This window comes from Halichoerus grypus, chromosome 10 (assembly GCF_964656455.1).
Source record: "Halichoerus grypus chromosome 10, mHalGry1.hap1.1, whole genome shotgun sequence".
In the NCBI taxonomy this organism is placed as follows: Eukaryota; Metazoa; Chordata; class Mammalia; order Carnivora; family Phocidae; genus Halichoerus; species Halichoerus grypus.
In genome coordinates, this window is record NC_135721.1 from 56,621,912 (window position 1) to 56,643,936 (window position 22,025).

Consider the following 22,025-nt stretch of genomic DNA (forward strand, 5'->3'; position numbering starts at 1 on the left):
AGGTCTATCAGACAAACTAGATTTTAAACCAAAGGCTGTAATAAGAGATGAAGAAGGACACTATATCGTAATAAAGAGGACTATCCAGCAAGAAGATCCAACAATTGTAAATATTTATGCCCCCAAATTGGGGGCACCCAAATATATAAAACAGTAACAAATATAAAGAAGCTCATTGATAACAATACAGTAGTAGCAGGGGACTTTAAAACTCGACTTACGTCAATGGACAGATCATCTAAGCAGACAATCAACAAGGAAACAATGGCCTTGAATGATACATTGGGCCAGATAAACTTAGATATATTCAGAACATTTCATCCTAAAACTGAATACACATTCTTTTCAAGTGCACATGGGAAACTGTCCTAAACAGATCACATACTAGGTCACAAATCAGGCCTCAACCAGTACAAAAAGATTAAGATCATACCATGCATCTTTTCTGCCACAATGCTGTGAACTTAGAAGTCAACCACAAGAAAAAATTTGGAAAGACCACAAATACATGGAGGTTAGAGAACATGCTACTAAAGAATGAAGGGGTCAACCAGGAAATTAAAGAAGAAATTAAAAAAAAAATACATGTAAACAAATGAAAATGAAAACACAGTGGTCCAAAATCTCTGGGATGCAGCAAAAGTAGTCCTAAGAATGAAGTATGTAGCAATACAGGCCTACCTCAAGAAGCAAGAAGTATCTCAAATAAACAACCTAACTCTTACACCAAAAGGAGCTAGAAAAAGAATAATAAATGAAGTCTAAAGCCAGCAGAAAGGAGGAAATAAGAAAGAGGAGAAATAAATAATACAGAAACTAAAAAACAAAACAAAACAAACAATAAAAGAATAGATCAATGAAACTGGGAGCTGGTTATTTGAAAAAAATGAATAAAATTGATAAATCCCTAGCCAGACTTATCAAAAAGAAAAGAGAAAGGACCCAAATAAAGAAAATTACAAATGAGAGAGGAGAAATAACAACCAACAAGAAATACAATTATAAGAGAATATTATGAAAAATTATATGCCAACAAATCGGACAATCTAGAAAAAATGGTTAAATTCCTAGAAACATATAAACTACCAAAACTATAACAGGAAAAAATAGAAAACTTGAACAGACGGATAATCAGGAAAGAAATTAAATCAGTAATCAAAAATCTTCCAACAAACAAAAGCTCAGGGCCAGAGGGCTTCAGCAGGGAATTCTGCCAAACATTTAAAGAGTTAATACCTATTCTTCTCAAACTATTCCAAAAAAAGAAATGAAAAACTTCCAAACTCATTCTATGAAGCCAGCATTACCCTAATTCCAAAACCAAAGACTCCACTAAAAAAAGAGAACTACAGACCAATATCCCTGATGAACATGGATGCAAAAATTCTCAACAAGATACTAGCAAATCGAATCCAACAGTACATTAAAAGAAACATTCACCACCATCAAGTGGGATTTATTCCTGGGCTGCAAGCATGGTTCAATATTTGCAAATCAATCAACATAATACACCACATTAATAAAAGAAATGATAAGAACCATATGATCCTCTCAGTAGATGCAGAAAAAGCATTTGACAAAGTACACCATCCATTCATGATAAAATCCCTCAAGAAAGTAGGGATAGAGGGATCATATATCAACATCATAAAGGCCATAAATGAAAAACCCACAGCTGATGTCATCCTAAATGGGGAAATTGAGAGCTTTTCCTCTAGGGTCTGGAACAAGACCGGGATGTCCACTCTCACCACTGTTGTTCAACATAGTACTGGAAGTTCTAGCCCCAGCAATCAGACAACAAAAAGAAATAAAAGGCATCCAAATCAGCAAGGAAGAAGTCAAACCTTCAGTATTTGCAGATGACATGATATTATATATAGAAAACCCAAAAAACTCCACCAAAAAATTGCTAGAACTGATACACAAATTCAGTAAAGTCTCAGGTTACAAAAAATCAATGTACAGAAATCTGTTGCATTTCTATATATCAGTAACGATGCAGAAAGAGAAATCAAGGAATCAATCCCATTTACAACTGCACCAAAAATCTTAAGATACCTAGGAATAATCTTAACCAAAGGTGAAAGTCCTGTACTCCAAAAATTGTAAAACACTGATGAAAGAAACTGAAGATGACACAAAGAAATCGAAAGACATTCCATGTTCATGAACTGAAGAATATTGTTAAAACGTCTACCCAAAGCAATCTACACATTTAATGTAATCCCTATCAAAATATTAATAGTGTTTTTCACAGAGCTAGAAAAATAATCCTAAAATTTGTATGGAACCACAAAAGACCCCGAATAGACAAAAGCAAATTTGAAAAACAAAAGCAAAGCTGGAGGCATCACAATTCCAGACTTCAAGTTATATTACAAAGCTGCAGTCATCAAGATAGTATGGTACCGGCACAAAAACAGACACATAGATCAATGGAACAGAATAGAGAACCCAGAAATGGACCCTCAACTCTATGGTCAACTAATCTTCGACAAAGCAGGAAAGAATATCCAATGGAAAAAAGACAGTCTCTTCAACAAATGGTGTTGGGAAAATTAGACAACAACATGCAAAAGAATGAAATTGGAGTACTTCCTTACACCATACATAAAAATAAACTCAAACAAGACCTAAACATGAGACAGGAATCCATCAAAATCCTAGAGAAGAACACAGGCAGTAATCTCTTTGACATCAGCTGAAGCAACTTCTTGCTAGATATGTCTCCTGAGGCAAGGGAAACAAAAGCAAAAATAAACTACTGGGACTTTATCAAGATAAAAAGCTTCCGCATAGCGAAGGAAACAACAAAACTAAAAAGCGACCTTCAGAATGGGAGATGATATTTGCAAATGACATCTGATAAAGGATTAGTATCCAAAATATATAAAGAACTTATAAAACTCAATACCCAAAAAACAAATAGCCCAGTTAAAAAATGGGCAGAAGATATGAATAGACACTTTTCCGAAGAAGACATACAGATGGCTAACAGACACATGGAAAGATGGTCAACATCACTCACCATCAGGGAAATACAAATCAAAACTACATGAGATATCACCTCACACCAGTCAAAATGGCTAAATTAACAACACAGGAAACAACAGGTGTTGGTGAGGATGCAGAGAAAGGGGAGCACTCTTGCACTGTCGGTGGGAATGCAAACTGGTGCAGCCACTCTGGAAAACAGTATGGAGGTTCCTCAAAAAGTTAAAAATAGAACTACCCTACCACCCAGCAATTGTACTACTAGGTATTTACTTAAAGGATACAAAAATACTGATTCGAAGTACCAGTAAAGTACATGCACCCCAATATTTATAGTAGCATTATCAACAATAGCCAAGTTATGAAAAGAGCCCAAACGCCCACTGACTGAAGAATGGACAAAGAAGATGTGGTATGTATGTGTGTGTGTACAAAGTATTACATTGTGTGTGTGTGTGTGTACACACACACACACAATGTAATACTACTCAACCATCAAAAAGAATGAAATCTTGCCATTTGCAACAACGTGGATAGAGCTAGGGAGTATTATGCTAAGCGAAATAAGTCCATGAGAGAAAGACAAATAACCATATGATTTCACTTATATGTGGAATTTAAGAAACAAAACAGATGAACATGGAGGGGGTGCAGAGAAAGAGAGACGCAAACCAGAAAACAGACTCTCAACTATAAAGAACAAACTGAGGGTTACTGGAGGGGAGGTGAGCAGTGGAATGGGTTAAGTGGGTGACAGGTATTAAGGATGGCACTTGTTATGAGCACTGGGTGTTGTATTTAAGTGACAAATCACTAAATTCTATACCTGAAACTAATATTACGCTGTATGTTAACTAACTGGAATTCAAATAAAAACTTAGAAAAAAGTAATATATGCAGATATTAAAAGAAAAATTCAAACACTACGAACAGGTCTATATTCATAACCCTTTTACAGAAGTCAGCTGAAGTCATAAAAGTAGTAGTTAACCTTGTGGTGCATTTGGCCCATATCCTTATCAGCTAAAGTGGCAGTTTTCAAAGAACTTCCCATATCAGCATGGATTAGAAAAGACAAAGGTAGATGACAAAGGTAGATGACCCAGGGAATTGGAAAAAAGTTCTAAGAAAAGAGATAAGAGGTTCAAAATTCAACCTAACCTGCTTATGTGACTAGGACTGCTCTTTACTAAAATCAAACTTACATGTTTCTTATAAGCCAACCCTCTTGTTAGTCTGTGGACAAAAAAATGTTTCAAAATAACTGTTATAATCCCAAATTCCCTAAAAAATAAAACTGAAGCCTCTTAACATCATCCTGTTTATGCTGTATACTAGCTCTAAACTCTGCAATACTAAATAGCCAGTAATTAAAGCAGTGTAGATTATACTGTTAGTTTAATTATGTAATTCACATTGCTGGAGCAGCCCTGGAAGAATGAAGTAGGGAAGGAGGAAAGGTCACAGGCTATAAAAATCTTTATAGAAGATTAAGGTACAGATGTGGGTGGGTGGATAAAGGCTAAGAGAAAGACCAGGTGAGGGTGGAACTTGGCTGACCTCTTCCTTGGGAGAAGTATGAATGAAGGAAAAGGCAGTATTTTAGAAAGATACATATTTGCTCAGCTTGTATGTTTAAGGGAAGAGGTAAAATGGGAACCAGAACTCTGCAAGGGTTTAAGAAGTAGTATATTTTAAAGTGGCACAAAGGAATTGTTGGGGATGATGGAAAAACTCTAATTTTTTATTTTGATGGTAGTTACATGACTGTATGCATTTACCAAAACTTATAACACTAAAAAGTGTTAAGTTTATTATATGTAATTTATACCTCAATAAACCTGACATTCAAAAATAAAAGCCATTAACAGCTAAAATGCTGATTAACCTTTTAAGGTTTATCAAAATTACCAAAAAACCCTCCAAAACAAGAATAAGCCTCCAATTTTAATCTATTTTGGGTTTATGTTTTACAATGTTGGAAAATCTAAACAAATGGTTTGAGGTATACAGTGAAGCATGGTTTTTAAGATTTTGTTTATTTATTTGACAGAGAGAGACATAGCGAGAGCAGGAACACAAGCAGGGGGAGTGGGAGAGGGAGAAGCAGGCTTCCCATGGAGCAGAGAGCCCGATGTGGGACTCGATCCCAGGACCCTGGGATCATGACCTGAGCCGAAGGCAGACGCTTAACGACTGAGCCACCCAGGCGCCCGAAGCATGGTTTTTAAAATCTGTTCCAATCTTCCACCATTAAGTTCTCTCTTCAATGAGAATTGTAGTTTCTGACATCTCTCCAGTGGAACCCACTGGCTGAGATCCTCAGCCAATGAACAGGAGCCACAATATAAGAGGCAGATAAAGAGACAGAACATCTAGCTCTAGACTTGGGGAAGCAGACATACCCACCATATGCTCCACAACCAGAAGATAAGCTACATGCTATAAGCCCATTATTTCTACACTCCTCCTATTCTCAAGGCTTTTTTTCTCTTTAATTTTCCTCCCATCCTCAGAGAAGTCTTGCCTCAAGGTTACTCAGGAGACTATAACACCCGGATGTCTTTCCTGAGCCCTCACGGAAGTTAGATGCTTCCACAGCAGCCTATGAACTGCTTATCGCCCTGCTCTGTAGTTAGCCATTTCTGGGTCCATTTCCTCCACAAACTCGAGGTCAAAAGGCTGAAGAGAGAAGACGACTTATTTTTATAGCCCCAGCTAGTGACTGGCAGAGGCCAATAAGAGTTTCTTCAATGAGATTCAAAAGAGTAATTCTGCGTTAAAGAGAGAGAGAGAGAAGTTCTTAACCTTTATGGGTCATGAAACTCTTTGAGAATCTGATGGAAGCCAGGAAATCTATCCTGAAAAAAATGCTTATTTATACAGTTTTACCTGTAATTTCAAGAAATCTAAAGGGTTTACAATCCCTGCAAAGACCTCCCAGGTTGAGATGCCTGGTATAAACATTCCAGTCTCATCTTGATTACACAGTGGGACAGGCAGAGGTCTGCTGTCCACATCTCATCTAAAATAAGGAAAAAGAGTTATGGTTGACCCGTAAACAATGTGAGAGGTTGGGGCACCAACCCCCCCGCAGTCAAAAATCTATGTATTAACTTTTGATTACCCCAAAAGTTAACTACTAATAGTTAACTGGAAGCCTTACCAATAATATAAATAGTAGATTAATATATATTTTGTATGCATATTATATACCATATTCTTACAAGAAAGCTAGAGAAAAGAATATCATAAGGAAGAGAAAATACATTTACAGTATTGTAAAAAACTCATGCATAACTGGACCCACACAGTTCAAACCCATCTTGTTCAAAGGTCAACGTGGGTTTGAACTGTAAAATATCCCCAGGGAATTACAGGACAGAAAGGATTATAGGTAGGCTTGGTCCATCCATCTTGTTTTATATAAAAATTCTCCCAAAACCAATCTTGTAAGTTCTGGGCTATTACATAGTAAATAAATGTAAATTCCCTCATAGTTGTACCACAGTTGAAGATGTGAGATAGGAGAACCTCACAGATATATTTTTTCATCTGATTATAAGACATAAAATACCTACATAAAAGATAAACTTGGAGATTTTAATAAATAAAATTATCTGTATTAGGTCTTGAAAAACATGAGCCAAAGTCCAAAAAGAATCTCTGTGGGTAGGGGTCGGGCAGGGGGCAATGGCATGTTCACAGAGTGGTACTACCATCTATATCCATGTTACAATTTTCCCAAGAAACTCAGTATTGTGGGACTAGATTGTCCTCTGTTCTAGACACAAGTGCAGTCGTTAGAGACCCTGGTCCAACACTATTACCTGGAGTCTCTCAAAGCCAATCATGGAACTGACATTAAAATGGCCACATATTTACCATTACTATTTCTGTAGTGAAATAAATAAGTAACCAAAATGGAACTAAAAATAACAGGCCCAAAATAAGCCTTCTTTGTCACATTCCCTTCATAAAGGCCCTGTATATATAGGCATGTGAAGGAAGGTAGTCCTGAGGAAAATTAAATACTATTGATTTTATCATGGAATCAAAAGTAAGGAATTAGAGCTTTAGAAATATTTCCTAAAGTAGTATAAATATATTTGCTTAGATTAGTAGTTCTCTATATTACCAGTTTAAAACTTTATAATCAAGGAAAAGATTAGATTCGTTGGTATCCAGCCATATCCTCAGGGCCATTTCCTTAAATGTCACTATTTCCTTTTTGTAGAGGACTATTACATTCAAGATCTTATTTTTCTTTGTACACACAGAAAACAAGTCTCTAATGGCTATACCATTAGCTGACTGCAGTTAAGAAACTTTTCACCCGGGGCACCTGGGTGGCTCAGTCGGTTGGGCGGCTGCCTTCGGCTCAGGTCGTGATCCCAGCGTCCTGGGATCGAGTCCCGCGTTGGGCTTCTCCCTCTCCCTCTGCCTGCCTCTCTGCCTACTTGTGCTATCTCTCTGTCAAATAAATAAATAAATAAAATCTTAAAAAAAAAAAAAAAAGAAATTTTCACCCAACAAGGGATGCTCAAAGCAAACCATCCTGCATCACATCATGTCAAATCCTCAGCCAAACTGCCCTTAGTAAGTCTTTCAAAAAAGATGTGCAAACATTAGCTGCACAATAAACTATGATTCAACTTCCAAAAAAAAAACCAGTGTGTATTTTTACTCTGCACACATACACTAACTTTCTCAGAATGCCTTACCATTTAAACATACACATTTTAATGTTTTGTACTGATAGACTAAGAAAAGCTCTCAATTATTTTATGGAGCACAACCAAAAATCTGTTGAGGTTAAAATCACATTATGTGATATTCTTCATGCCAATTCTCTGCTTAAAAAAAAAAAGAGTTGGACCCTATATAACTTTTCCCCATTTACAAATAAATCCTCACCCTTTTGGGGGCTTTAAAACAAGAACAATAACAAGTCAACCAGGGGCCCTGTGTTCCTACCTAAATGAAAAAACCTTCTTTAGAGAACATTTTTTACATAATTGAGAATGTACCTTATTATCACCAGAGGTCACGATCAGCCAGGTGATAACAGGCGCCCTACCTTAATACATTTTTATAAAACTTTCTTTTGGGGGGCATCTGGGTGGCTCAGTCGGTTGAGCATCTGCCTTTGGCTCAGGTCATGATCCCAGGGACCTGGGATCAAGCCCTGCGTCAGGCTCCATGCTCAGCGGAGAGCCTGTTTCTCCCTCTCCCTCTGCCTGCAGCTCCCCCTGCTTATGCTCTCTCTTTCTCACTCTCTCTGTCAAATAAATAAAATCCTAAAAAATAAGTAAATAAATAAAACTTTCTTTTGTTTATATAGCTAAATATCAAGATACATCTTGATTATAACATTTATATAGTTAATATTCACAAAACTGGAGCAGAGCATTATATCATAACTCCATAAATTGAGTTCTTTTCTCTTAGCCATAATTCAATAAAATATGGACTCCTTATTTATTTTTTTAAGTAGGCTCCATGCCCAATGTGGGGTTTGGACTTATGACCCTGAGATCAAGAGTCAGATGCTCTACCAATTGAGCCAGCCAGGAGCCTGTGGACATAATAGGCTTTTCAAAAAAAAAAAAAAAAAACACGTATGTGCAGAACAAACTCATGGTTGTGAAAGGGGAGGGGAGGTGGGCAAAGTTGGGGAAGGGAATGGGAGAGACAGGCTTCCAGTTAAACAGTAAGTTACAGTGAATATAGGCAATAATTATAAGAGTACTATATGGGGACAGATGGTAGCTACGCTTGTAGTGAGCACAGCATAAAGTATAAAATTGTTAAGAATCACTATATCATACACCTGAAACTAGTGTAACATTATGTGTCAACTACACTTCAACAAAAAACCAAAAACTAAAAAAAAAAACACATGTATATGCTTACTGACAGAGCTAAACTGAAGTATTCAACACAGTAGGCAAGAGTGAGTAAAATGTGACAACATAAAATTTCAATGCCTATCTATGAGCATATCCTTCAATCTAGCATTTATAAAAAATATTTTTATCTAAAAATTAATCATCTGAACTGAAAATGGTACTTAAGATCAGTTTTCTGGAGGCCAAAGAAGTAAACTACTGAAGAACTTTTGAAAATAAGTATACTAAGATGGGGTCAGTAACATTTTTCCATAAAGGGCCAGGAAGGAAATATGTTAGGTTATGTAAGCCACATGGTCTCAATTTCAACTATTCAACTCTGCCATTGTCACAGGACAGTAGCTACAGGCTGTGTTCCAATAAAACTTTATTTATAAAACAAGATGGCCAACTGGTATTTGCCAACTTCTATAAAAAAAACAGAGATACTCTATTATGACAATGTTTATGAGCACAGCTTTGATGCAAGGCTGACATGAGAAATATTACTCTAAATAACTATTCTCCCACAATAATTTCTTTTTAGTTAGGAGGCTAAAGTAACATCTGCATTTAAAAAACAAAAATCTATGTGTACAGGGGCACCTGGGTGGCTTATTTGGTTAAGTGTTTGCCTTTGGCTCAGCTCATGATCTCAGGGTCATGGGATCCAGCCCCATGTCGGGCTCCCTGCTCAACAGGGAGTCTGCTTCTCCCTCTCATTCTCCTGGTTACTCTCTTTCTCAAATAAATAAAATATTTTTATTTTAAGATTTTTATTTATTTATTTGACAGAGAGACACAGTGAGAGAGGGAACACAAGCAGGGGGAGTGGGAGAGGGAGAAGCAGGCTTCCCGCCGAGCAGGGAGCCGGATGCGGGGCTCGATCCCAGGACCCTGGGATCATGACCTGAGCCGAAGGCAGACCTTAACGACTGAGCCACCCAGGCGCCCCAATAAAATATTTTTTAAAAAACCAACAACCTGTGTGCACTAAAGAAAGTCACGCTTTGAGAGGAAAACTGATCACTGTATAATCTCTATGACAAGAGACAGAAAATCTGTAGGGAAGGGGATAGGGAGAAAGGGAGCTGGAAGAATGTAGGGAAGCAAGGTGAACAACATTGTCCCATGATCTGTATTCTCAGAACTATTTGCAAAAGTTGTTAACATACAGAGTGTAACATTTGTGCCCTCAAGAAGCTCAGAACATAAAAGAGCAAACTTATCTTTTGCCTCTGAACTCTGAAGCCTTCAACATTAAGGACATATAGGATTATAAACATATTTTTTTAAAGATGCTTAAAACCCAGGTTTCGAAATTTTTAATGAAGACTTACACTTTTATAAACAGAGAAAAGACTTCACAAAATCAAATTACATCCAGAATTCTATTTACTTATTCTTTTTCTGTATCAACTCTGCATTCCTATCAGTTACTATGGCTCACTACAGGCACAGTCTCTTGAAAGTGTTTGTCGGAACCTTGTTGGAGATGGTGGTACTGAACTGGAAAAATCCCTAGGTGGTTCTGTTCCCTCCCTCCCTTCCTTCCCCACCCTGCAATCCCTATTCCAAGAAACCCTTCTTTATATCACAATCTTCTCTCAAAATAAACAAAGGTAGATTTCTCACTGGCAAAGCAGAATCTTGAACATTAAAATATACTGAAAGTAACAAATCTGTGTGCCTTCCTTCAAGGTAGGCACTATCATCAAACAGTTAAGTTTGTGTAGGGAAAAAAAAAACAAAAAAGTCCAGGTATGCAAGCAAGAATTAACCATACCTTTACACCCAGGTTCATCATTAATTACAAAAAAGAAGTTACTTCAATGAGGAATAAATTCCTAGGAAAAAATTATAGTTACTTAAGAGGAGAGAAATAAATTTGCCTAAATTTTTGTTATAATTTTAGGCCTATTCCCAAACATTTTTAAAAATCTGACTGAATTTACAAATAGTTCCTTTTCTCTTATTACTCTTTTTCAGGAGAAAATATTATTAATTCTACACTTAAAATCAGAAAAAATCAATCATAATTCATTCACTAAGGCCAAGGAATCAAAGACCAAAATAGTAGACCTTTTACACACACACACACACACACACACACACACACACACACACACACAGTAACTGGCAAGCATTACAGGCAAGAAGAATTTTACCTTCAACATAAACAATGAGAAACTCCTCAAGGTGAATGCTTAGGTGGGATTTTTTTTTTTAGCTTGTTTCTTTTCTTTTTTTTTTTTTTTTTGCTTTGTTTTACAATGAGCATGTATTTCATAATTTTAACAAATTTAAGAACTAAAAAGCACTTTCCACATACTGGAAATAAAAGTACTCCTAACCACGAACTGTATTTAAGATTTTCTCAGGAAAAAATACGAGGGACTCCATTAGCTTAAGCCACCATAAATGGTATATAAATGAATGTGTGCAGTTATGTTCCAATAAAATTTTACACAGTCAGTGTAGTAGCCTTCACGCAGTACTCTGCCAAACCCCTGCTCTAAACAGCAGTTTTAAAACCAATATTAGATTACCTAAGATTGGAGACATTTAAGAGATGAACTATCTACAAACAATTGCTCCACTCTACCAAGTCTCTTCTACCTGCAATGAAAAGTGCTACAAAGCAGCAGGCGTCAAATAGGACAGGGAAGAAAGGTCACTATGTTAACAAAACCTATTCCCTAGACAATAACTGCATTTAGATCATCCATTCAACAAACATTTGCTCAGGACACAGGGTTCCCTGGCTTCAAGGTCTGGTAAGACGACAACACATGCATACAATCAACTACTACTTAAGCCAGCTAAGTGCCACATTATGGTCGAAATAACCACGAGTATCTGAAAAAGGCTTCATGGTTTAACATGTTTCCACATATACTTAATAAAGCCTCATAACAACCCTGTAAAGTACGTAAGTCACTTGGTATTATTCTCATTTTACATAAAACTCGTAAGTAGTCAAACTAGGATTTGTACCTCTAATACTACTGCACTACCCTTCTTCAGAGCAACTTTATGCTAGGGGTCGATGACAGAGATGGAGGCATTTGGACTGAGCCTCAAAGAATGGGCAGGATTTTGATAGGTGAGGAGACCAAAGTATTCCAAGGAAATGACATACACAGAAGTCTAGAAGCCAGGAAATACAATATGTGAAAAGCAGGCAGGGGAAACAGGGCTATAAAGATGGTTTCAAAGCATGAGGAGAGCTTTAAGTAGGTGACTTAGCATCTGTACAAGACACTAAAGGTTATGAGAAATCAGATGGTTTGGGAGAGAGAAGGAAGAAAAGAACATAAATGAAGCTCTTACTGTGTGATTGGTACTTTGCAAAAGAATTACCTCATATTCAGGGATGTTAAGTTATGAGGTAGTGATGGGGTGCCTGGGTGCTCAGTCAGTTAAGCATCTACCTTCAGCTTGGGTCATGATCTCAGGGTCCAGGGATTGAGCCCCACATCGGGCTCCCTCTCAGCGGGGAGTCTGCTTCTCCCTCTGCCCCTCCCCCTCTTGTTCTCTCTCTCTCTCTCTCTCTCTCTCTCTCAAATAATAAAATCTCTAAGAAAAAAAAGTTATGAGGTAGCGTTATAGGGTGATTAGACTTTCATATGTCCTCTGCAGGACTGAAAAGATGGGACTAACAGAAGGGAAGGCAGTAGGCTATCTCTGTAGTTTTGTTATGAGGGAAGAGAATGCAAAGCAATTCCTGTCTATGTCTCAAGTGATGGTTCTCACCCACAGTACCTCACTCCCAAATTTAAACCCAGGTTTTAAATTACCTTTAATTTTCCTACATCTTATCTAAAACTTACCGAATCTTCTGGAGGTCTCTGGATTTTTCCCCAATCCACAGAAGGTCCCTTTTCTTGCAGAAATCTATGAAATAGTTTCCGAAATCCATCAAGGTCTTTTTTAGTGTGCTATGAAAATAGAAGCTCTTGTTACAACTAGCAGAATGCTTACTATTTAATAAGTATAGATACATATTATACATTTAAAACACCTTTCAATGAAATTCTTGTACTATTAGGACATGAAGCAGAACAGAGACTTTTCTATATCCCCAACTTAAAAGTGAAGAGGAAGAAAAGCTAATAGGAACCACACTTAAAGGAATACAAGCAAATAATCCTCCAAATCTCGCACCAGTATTGTGTAAACTGAACGCCATTAGGTCCATGGGTATTTCAATTGGTTCTCTACATTTATTCACCAATATCTTTCTCTACCTCTTTTAATGAAAATTAGTCTTTATCTGAAGAAAAAGGCACAAGACACAGCTAAACTCAAAACATTAAGTACAAATTTGAAAATGAAAAATGTTGATCTATTGATTTATAAGCAGAAAAGTAAAAATACCTGTCTATGCTGGGAAACCTCTATGATAGCTGACAAAGTAGCATGGTTTTATTAGAACTGGCTCTCTGGAAAAAGGCATGCAGCAGGCTATATGGTTGATAAACTTCTCACAATTCTAACTTAATACTGGTATCCATTTTTCTACCCAATGATATTAGAATACAGAACAAATGAAATTTTGTTCTGATTCTTTTAGACTTTAGAAACTTCCTAGAATTAAAAAAGAAAGGACAATGGTTTAACAATGGGCAAATGCTGAAAATCCTTAATTGTTAAGCAATCCTAATTTTTATTGCTCTTACATTTTGTGCTTATTTCAGGCTAGATGATCAACAGCAGCAATAGCAATTCAGTATGTCGATGGATGGAAGAAACAAAACATTGTAGAATCCTTACCTCAAACTCATGTGATGGTGCTGTAGTAAGTATTTTTTCTAGTTCCTTCTTCACAGATAATTCTAGCTCTTGTCGAATGACTTCTTGAAACTGAGAAGCGCCATCTTGAGACATGGCTTTGCTAAGATCTTAAAAACAAAACCACCAACAGAAAAATCAGACAGCAGCTGGTAAGCTATAACTGATTTATTTCTAGTGCACCAGCAAATGAAAAGGGCTCAATCCTATGGTCTCATCGTCCTCTCGGATTTCAGTAGTGTCAACTAATTAGGACTATATAACCATATGGCCTCAAATTTGGTACACCTGTATGCATTACTAGTATATCTGAAATACTAAAACACTTTTGGGAATAAGGGGCATGTGGGAATAAAAGGATTAATCCTCACTTGTGCACATAGTTCCATGTCTACTAATGTTTCCCTCTTAGCCATCAAAGCTGGAGAAAAATGAGAACAATTGGAATAATGTTAATAAGGGTATATTTTACAGAACATGCCCTTATGGAACTACTGCCTGATAAGAGAACCAAAGGGGTTTAGCAACTTCACAGAAGCAAAAAACCCCTTCCCCTCCAGGCCAGATGAAAACATTAAGGAATTCTTTCCATTTTAGAAGGGAAGCCACTCCAATTTTGCATCCCTTACTAAAGAAAAACCCCTTGAGAGATACTGGCAATTCCCAGGTGTCTCTATGTCTCTGGCATCAAAATTTTCACTTAAAAGGACACAGAGCTGCTTCCCCACTTCTTGTCCTCAATTTCAGCCAAGACTTTTCAGGCTTATCTGTGTCAGACAAGACTATCAGGGCTTTTGGCATAGCTGGGCATCTCTGTGATAAATGGATCTCACTAAAGGTGACTCACTAAAGGTGACAGAAATGCCTGATGAAAACAAACAAAAATAGAAAAATATAGAAAAAGAAAACATTCCAGGCCTAAGTACCTTGGGAGAAAAATGCCAACACAGGTTGTTTTACATGCTTATCTAGATAGTAATCATCTTGTCTATTACTTATAAAATAAGGGATAATCAAACTATTGTTCACCTTACCCTTTTTCTTCAATACCTAACTCAAACTTATTTTATAAATGTAGTTTTGAAGCTTATGTTCAAACATTTTGTTTGATAACTAGTCCTACAATTAGCAGAATCATTTTTTTTTAAGATTTTTATTTATTTATTTGACAGAGAGACACAGTGAGAAAGGGAACACAAGCAGGGGAAGTGGGAGAGGGAGAAGCAGGCTTCCCGCAGAGCAGGGAGCCCGATGCGGGGCTCGATCCCAAGACTCTGGGATCATGACCTGAGCCAAAGGCAGACGTTTAACCGACTGAGCCACGAAGGCACCCCCAGAATCATATTTCAATAAAACTAAAAATACTCCCTCCCACATACCATAAATTTTTTCAAAAGATTTATTTTAGAGGTGAGAGCAGGGGAAGGGTTAGAGGGGGAGGGAGAGGGAGAATCTCGAGAAGACTCTGTGCTGAGCACGGAGCCCAACTTGGGGCTCAATCCCAGGACCCTGAGATCATGACCTGAGCTGAAATCCAGAGTCCCACGCTTAACCGACTGAGCCACCCAGGCACCCCCACCATAAATTCTTTTATTTGTTATCTGGGCAGAAGAAAACATTTATACAGACAGAGTCAAAGCCAACATAATATTTTTAAGATACTTGTGAGAACAGAAATTAGTAAATTATGTAATTCTTAAAGCAATTAATTTAATGTAGACAGCTTATCCTTCTCCCAAATACCTAAAAATGTTAACAAATGAGATATTTAACATCACTCTTCAAAAACCTTTTTAAATCCATTTTCTGTCATACTGAAATCTAAGAGGGAAAAAAGAAAAGGAAATTTGGTGAGAGCACACAATCTAATCCTAAAATAGCCATTTTCTAACTGTGTTTTTATAGGCATAAACCACAACACAAATAAGTTTATGACTCCAGTAAAACTTTTAAGTGACCCAAACAGGTCCATAAATACCTTCTTTGAGCTAAGAAACACACCTCTGTGTTCCATAAACCAACCTAAATGTATGTTTCCACTAGTAAGCAACTTATCATTTGTAAAAATTCGTAACAATGGATGAGCACCTCTGCGTAACTATGACAGGTAATTAAAACACTCCTGCAGAACATTTTAAACTAGAGTTAATGTGACATCAACTACAAAGGTTCATCCCTTGGCTGACTTAATTTTAAAATTTGTCACAGTTTAAGAACCACCCCCCACCCTGCTGTGCCATGTATACCTGGGATATCTCTCCCCCAATCTTTAAGCCAATGCCCATATTTAAGAAATAATTTAGAAGAAAAATTTACTAAATATAAAACTTCTAAATTAAGGAACACATGAATTTTTTGATTCTGTGTCATAGATGGATTAAAATGGATCAGGAACTTTATAATGATTTTTTAAAAAAGTTTTTGTTGGACTCAAAGACATCTACAGACTTGCTGCTTTGTTGAAGTTAGATCTTGAAAGCCAGCATTCTCAGTCACATTCCTAAAAATTAGTGATGGGAACATTTAATTTATATTCTGGGCAAATGCCAAGATGAGATAACAAGAAATGTAACTGCAAAGTTTGAAGATAACTGTAGTAGCTGTTTGAGATTTGTCTACATGAGAACAGTAAAAAAACAAAAACAAAAATCGAACAAACAAAAAAACCCTCAAGCTTTAGAGACTTCCTCTGCAGAACTGCCTATCATTCTACATGATTTAAGGTAAAAACACACAAAACCCATCTCACAATCCTCCCTATCAAGCCAAGCTAAGAAAGGCTGGCTGAAAGACACTTTTAATGCTACATGTGATATTTGCCAGCTGCAGGAGGTTCAACCTTAGGATATAGATTAAAAAAAAAAAACAAAAAAAAACCCAGACACAGATTCAAACTCAAGTTGTAACAAATATCCCTAACCTTTATTCTTCCCATTCCTTTGATATAGCACCAAATGCAAACAGAACAACTTGTATTCCTTCCAGCCACTCTACAGGTATGAACAGCTAATACAACAAAGAACATTATAAAGTGCCTATCACCTCTTCCACCCTATTCCACTGCTGTTTCCTTCCCTGTCCTCTGGGCAGTGCTACTATGAAGTTTTGTTTTTTAGGGACTAAAGAATAAAGAAGGGCTTTTAAGGATTAAAGCATATGCAAGAATAACAACTTATGCTTAATCAAGAAGGGTGTCTATCTTAAACACCTGACACAGACACAGAGCTAAAAACCATTTCCCTTAGCAGTGACCTCCTTATCCATCCTTAATTTCTAATAAAGGTCTGGAATTTCTGGTAGGAAAGGAAGTACAGACCTTAAAAGCTTTCTTGGACTTATATTCTCAGGTTGCACTTCTGGCAATGACAGTTGTGTTTCTAATTGAAGGTCAATTAAAGAACCCCGTGAATAATGCAAGATTCCTAACCTCCCAAAATGTTTTATCCCTTCTCACTTCCTAGCAACTGAGAACTGCTCATCCTCAACTTTGGACAGAGAGTGGATTAGGAATCAAACATTTCATTACTGGGGTGCCTGGGTGGCTTAGTCGATGAAGCAACCAACTCTTGGTTTCGGCTCAGGTCATGGTCTCAGGCTCGTCAGACAGAGCCCCCTGTCCGGCTCCGCGCTGGGCATGGAGACTGCTTAGGATTCTCTCGCTACCTCTCTCTCTGCCGGCCTCCCCCAAACCCGGCTTGTGTGCACACGCTCTCTCTCAAAAAAATAATAAAAATTAAAAATAAAAGAACAGCTACAAAAATTTTTTTAAAAAGACATTTCATTACCTTGGCCATAACTCAAAACATTTTTAGAGATGAGAGGGAGCATTTTATCTACCCTCAACATTTTAAAGAGGAAATTAAGGCTGAAATAGTTAAATGAGTTATCCAAGGTCATAGAACCAGCAAATGCTGGAGCTCAGAAGCAAAGCCAAATTTATCTGAGTGCCATCCCACCACAGTGAGGTGGAAATATCCTGCTCATTTTTTCCTCCTAGTCTGACTCTCTTTAATCCTTGGCACAAAATCCAAAAATAACACTCCAAAAGCATTTCTATTAGAATGTCTTCTTATACCCAATGGAACAGACAGGAAACTCCCTTCCAAATGGGCTTACTAGAATTGTCCTGGTTGACTTAATTATAACTTAGTCAATTTGGGATAGAACAGGCAGTAACTTTTTTTTTTTTTTTTTTTAGAAGTTTTTCTGCCACATCAATTTCCTAATTCTTCCTTGTTCACAAGAACTAAAATTTCAACATCATGGACTTTCCCCTATCCAGCTGGAGCCAAAAAAAAAGGAAGAAAGGAAAAAAAAGGAAGAGGAAAGCAATAGAATCAAGAGGTAGGAGACACTCAATCTCAAGTGATGGTTTTCATTTAATTCAGGTATTTCATTTCATCCATTTCATCAACTAAGAGGTATACATAATACCCTTCCCTGACATCCCGATACTGGCACAAACAAAACAACTTCACATTCTTTTTCTTTTTCAAGATTTTATTTATTTATTTGACAGAGAGAGAGAGAGCACAAGCAGGGGAAGCAGCAGGCAGAGAGGGAGAAGCAGGCTCCCTGCTGAGCAGGGAGCCTGACGCGGGGCTCGATCCCAGCACCCCGGGATCATGACCTGAGCCGAAGGCAGCCGCTTAGTGACTGAGCCACCCAGGCGCCCCACAGCTAGCTTCACAATGCACAGGCCATGGAAAGACTATAGAAAGAATACCAAGAGCAACAGAGGTTAGGAGCTCTCCCCAGGCCACCTCCCCACCACCACTCATTAGATCTATCAGTCCCAACCTTCCTGTGGAAACCCACACTGAGAGGAACCCAAAGTCAGAGTATTAGAGAGCTCACTTAACCTTAAACCAGGAAATGACTTGTGAGCCAAGTATGGTAGAGTCCCCACTCATCCACAGGGGATATGTTCCAAGACTCCCAATGGATGGCCTGAAACCGCAGATAGTACAGAACCCCATATATATTATTTTTTCCTATACATACATACATAGCTATGATAAAGTTTAATTTATAAATTAGGCATACTAAGAGATTAACAATAAAATAGGATAATTGTAATGTACTATATGAATGTGGTCTGAAAATATTGTACTGTACGCGGCCTTCTTGTGACTTTGTGAGAAGATAAAATGCCTACATGACGAGATGAAGTGAAGCAAACGATATAGGCATTGTGACATAGCGTTAAGCTATTGCAGGATGCCTCGTTTTATTGCAGTTTGCAGATATTGCCCCCCCTTTTTTTTTTTTTTTTACAAACTGAAGGTCTGTGGTAACCCTGCATTGAGCAAGTCTATCAGCACCTTTTTTCCAATGGCATTTGCTCACTTGTGTCTCTGTGTCACATTTTATTACTCTCACAATATTTCAAACTTTTTCATTATTGTTATCTTTGTTATGGTGATCTGTAACCAGTGATTATGACTCGCTGAAAGTGCAGATGATGGTTGCATTTTTTAGCAATAAAATATTTTTAATTAAGGTATATACATTTTTTAGACATAATGCACACTTAATAGACTACAGTACAGTATAAACATAACATTCAAATGTACCAGGAAACCAAAAAAACTCATTTGACTCTTACTTTATTGCAATATTTGCTTTACTGCTGTGGTCCAGAACTAAACCTGAAATATCTCTTGGGTATGCCTGTATTGATCTTCTGACAGTATGTCAGGAGGAGGATCATCTGCTTCTAGACTTCAGTTGAGGGAAGTAAACGGCGGATAAGGGGGGGGACTACTGTAAGTTTAAAACTCTAAGAATGTACTGGTAACTGGAAATATCCATGGATAAAGTTGAGGACATATACTGACTAGATTTGTGACCAATTAAAGCTAACTATCCTCTTTTGGGTTGTCACTGCAGTCCTTAAACTCAGTTATTTGTGAATATTCCTCCTAGAAAAGCTTTTCTTCTTTGGATTCCATTACCCAATATTAGTCTACATTCTTTTTCTACCTACCTCTGTGACCGGGCCTCAATTTCTGTAACTGGCTCTTTCTTCTCCTACTCCCTGAGTTTCCTAAGATTCTATCCCCAGACCACTCTTCCCCTCAATTATGACCTTACCAGTCTCATTACTGGTAACTCCCAAATATGTGCCTCACATCCTTATCTTTTCTTCTGAGCTCCAGACTCACATTCCCTACAGCCTTCTAGACTTTTTCTATCTGTATACTCAGGTTGGGTACCTCAAACTCAACATGTCCAAATCATCTAAACCAAATACACCTACCTCCCTGCTCCCCATGATATGAACATTCTCCTAGTCAGTGCTAGATGACCTATAAACCTCAGCACAGTTGGACTCTTCCCTTCTTTCCCCTCATATAACATCAATCCAATACTATATACTTCAATTGCCACAACTCCATTCATTGCTTTTCATTCCCACTGCTGCTACTTTAATTTCCCTCTCATTTTCACTCTCCTGGTCATGATGACAACAGCTTTCTAACCAGTCTGCCCATATGTCACTCTAACCTGTGGTACCAAGCAGAATGGATTGGTCTCCCTAAACTGCAACCCCAATCACATCACTTCTTTTCTTCATTGATGGGATTTGCATTTGATGAGAAACAAATACAAATTCCTTAGCCAGACCTGTCTTAAAAACCAGGTTGAAATAACTTTTTGAGTAGCCAAAGTTACTGAAAGTGCTAGAGAAGAATGCCTAAAGGTTGTAATTTCTTAGTTCATTTGTGATATCTCAATAGTGCTTCTAAAACTTCAGTGTGCATACAAATCACCTGGAGGGTTTGGTTTCTTAAAACATAGATTCCTGGGCAAGCTCCCAGAATTCTGACTCTGAAGGTAGGTCTGGTGTGGGGGGAATATGCATTTCTAATAAGTGAATGCTACCTGTATTGCTTTGAGTAGCTCTGATATAGATTATACTCCACTTATCTTAATACATTTGTAGGAGTCATGCACATCGTTCATCTCCCTACACAATGTTATTCTGTCACCTATTGTCTGCCCCAAGGCAGAGATGGCACCAGGCCCAGATTGGTCTAAAGCCTTCCCAGAGATTGGTTTAAGCATGGAACATAATACGATTCTGGCCAGTGAGCCACGAGGGCATAGTTTGCCAAAGGACTTGGGAGAAAGGTGCTCCTCACCGAAAAAAGAGACACATGGAAAGAAAGAGTATCTTTTCCGCCCCTGGACATATGTGCCCATCCCTCACCTCCAGTTTCTTCTGCCATTAGAGAGCTTAAGGGAAGTTAACCTAAGAATGAGAAAAATAGGCTTAAGAAAGCAGAGAAGGAAGGAAAGACTGATGCAGTCTTTATACTCAATTAGCCAACTCTGGAACATCCCACTTCAAGATTCATGTGATGTAAGTCCCTCAGTTTTTAAGCCAACACTGTTTGTACTTTTCTGTTCCGTGAAATTAAAAGCATCCTAGTTATTATAAGATTGTTCCAAAACACATATCTCAAGTGTCATTCAACATATTTAGAGCAGGGTAGGCAGAAATGAAGAGGAAAAAATTAGAAATTAGTGGCCCAGCATGAATTCCAAAATCATGAGAAATCATCCCAGGCTCCTGGAAACCCCCCTAATACCTCAGCCCCCAAAGGCTCAAACTCTGCGATTTTGAGTAGCTTCTGCTATTTTGGGGGTCATGTTCTATGTTCTAGGTGGTAGCTTCTGAACATGCAACGAGACCTTCCTTTCTATCACAATTCCTTGAATGTGAGGGTTTTAATCACTCCTGCCTCTATACTATATCAAACAGCCCCTAAAATTTAACTCTTTGCTTAGATGTCTGTATGCAACACTTCAAAGGCGCTAGCCATGAATAATTTTTTTCCAACACCTACCTCAGCATCTGACACAGTGCAGACACCTGATAATATGTAAATAAGAGATCGAGACTTCTATTTTTATATTAGTGGCTTGAGCAGCCACTAATACATAACATTCATCAGAATTCAGTTTAAATGTAATATCCTCCTGGATCTCTTCTAAACTAAGCATGGTTGCTCACGTGATTCTTCTATCTCTCCTTTATAACATCACGCTTTTTAAAGTTTATTAAATGTCTTTTTCCCAAGTTATAATCTCTGTACGAATATATTATGTCTATTTTGCCCAGGTTATATTCCCACTGCCTAACACAGAGCTTGAAACATAGCAAATATTCAAGTAATGTTTATTAAATAAATAAGAGCCTATTATGATACTGCTATGTGGTGGAAATACATTAAGTGGGTAGAGTCCAGTCTAGTGAAGGTAGGGTCTGATAAGGCCAAAGAGAAAGTATTTAAGAGCCAGGAATTATGGCCATGGGGAAGCAGGGCTAGCAAA

General features: G+C 37.7%; 1 protein-coding gene across 2 annotated transcripts in view; it reads right to left on the reverse strand.

The window, feature by feature from the left end:
* Positions 1-22,025, reverse strand: part of UGP2 (UDP-glucose pyrophosphorylase 2) — a 71,114-nt gene that overhangs the window by 40,935 nt on the left and 8,154 nt on the right. For both annotated transcript variants that reach the window (XM_036079104.2, XM_036079103.2), the window contains exons 2-3: positions 13,665-13,792; positions 12,722-12,829 (exon numbers count right to left, since the gene is read on the reverse strand). In XM_036079104.2, the coding sequence (XP_035934997.1) occupies positions 12,722-12,829; positions 13,665-13,778 (222 nt within the window). In that variant the 5' untranslated portion in view covers positions 13,779-13,792. The remainder of the gene's footprint in view (positions 1-12,721; positions 12,830-13,664; positions 13,793-22,025) is intronic.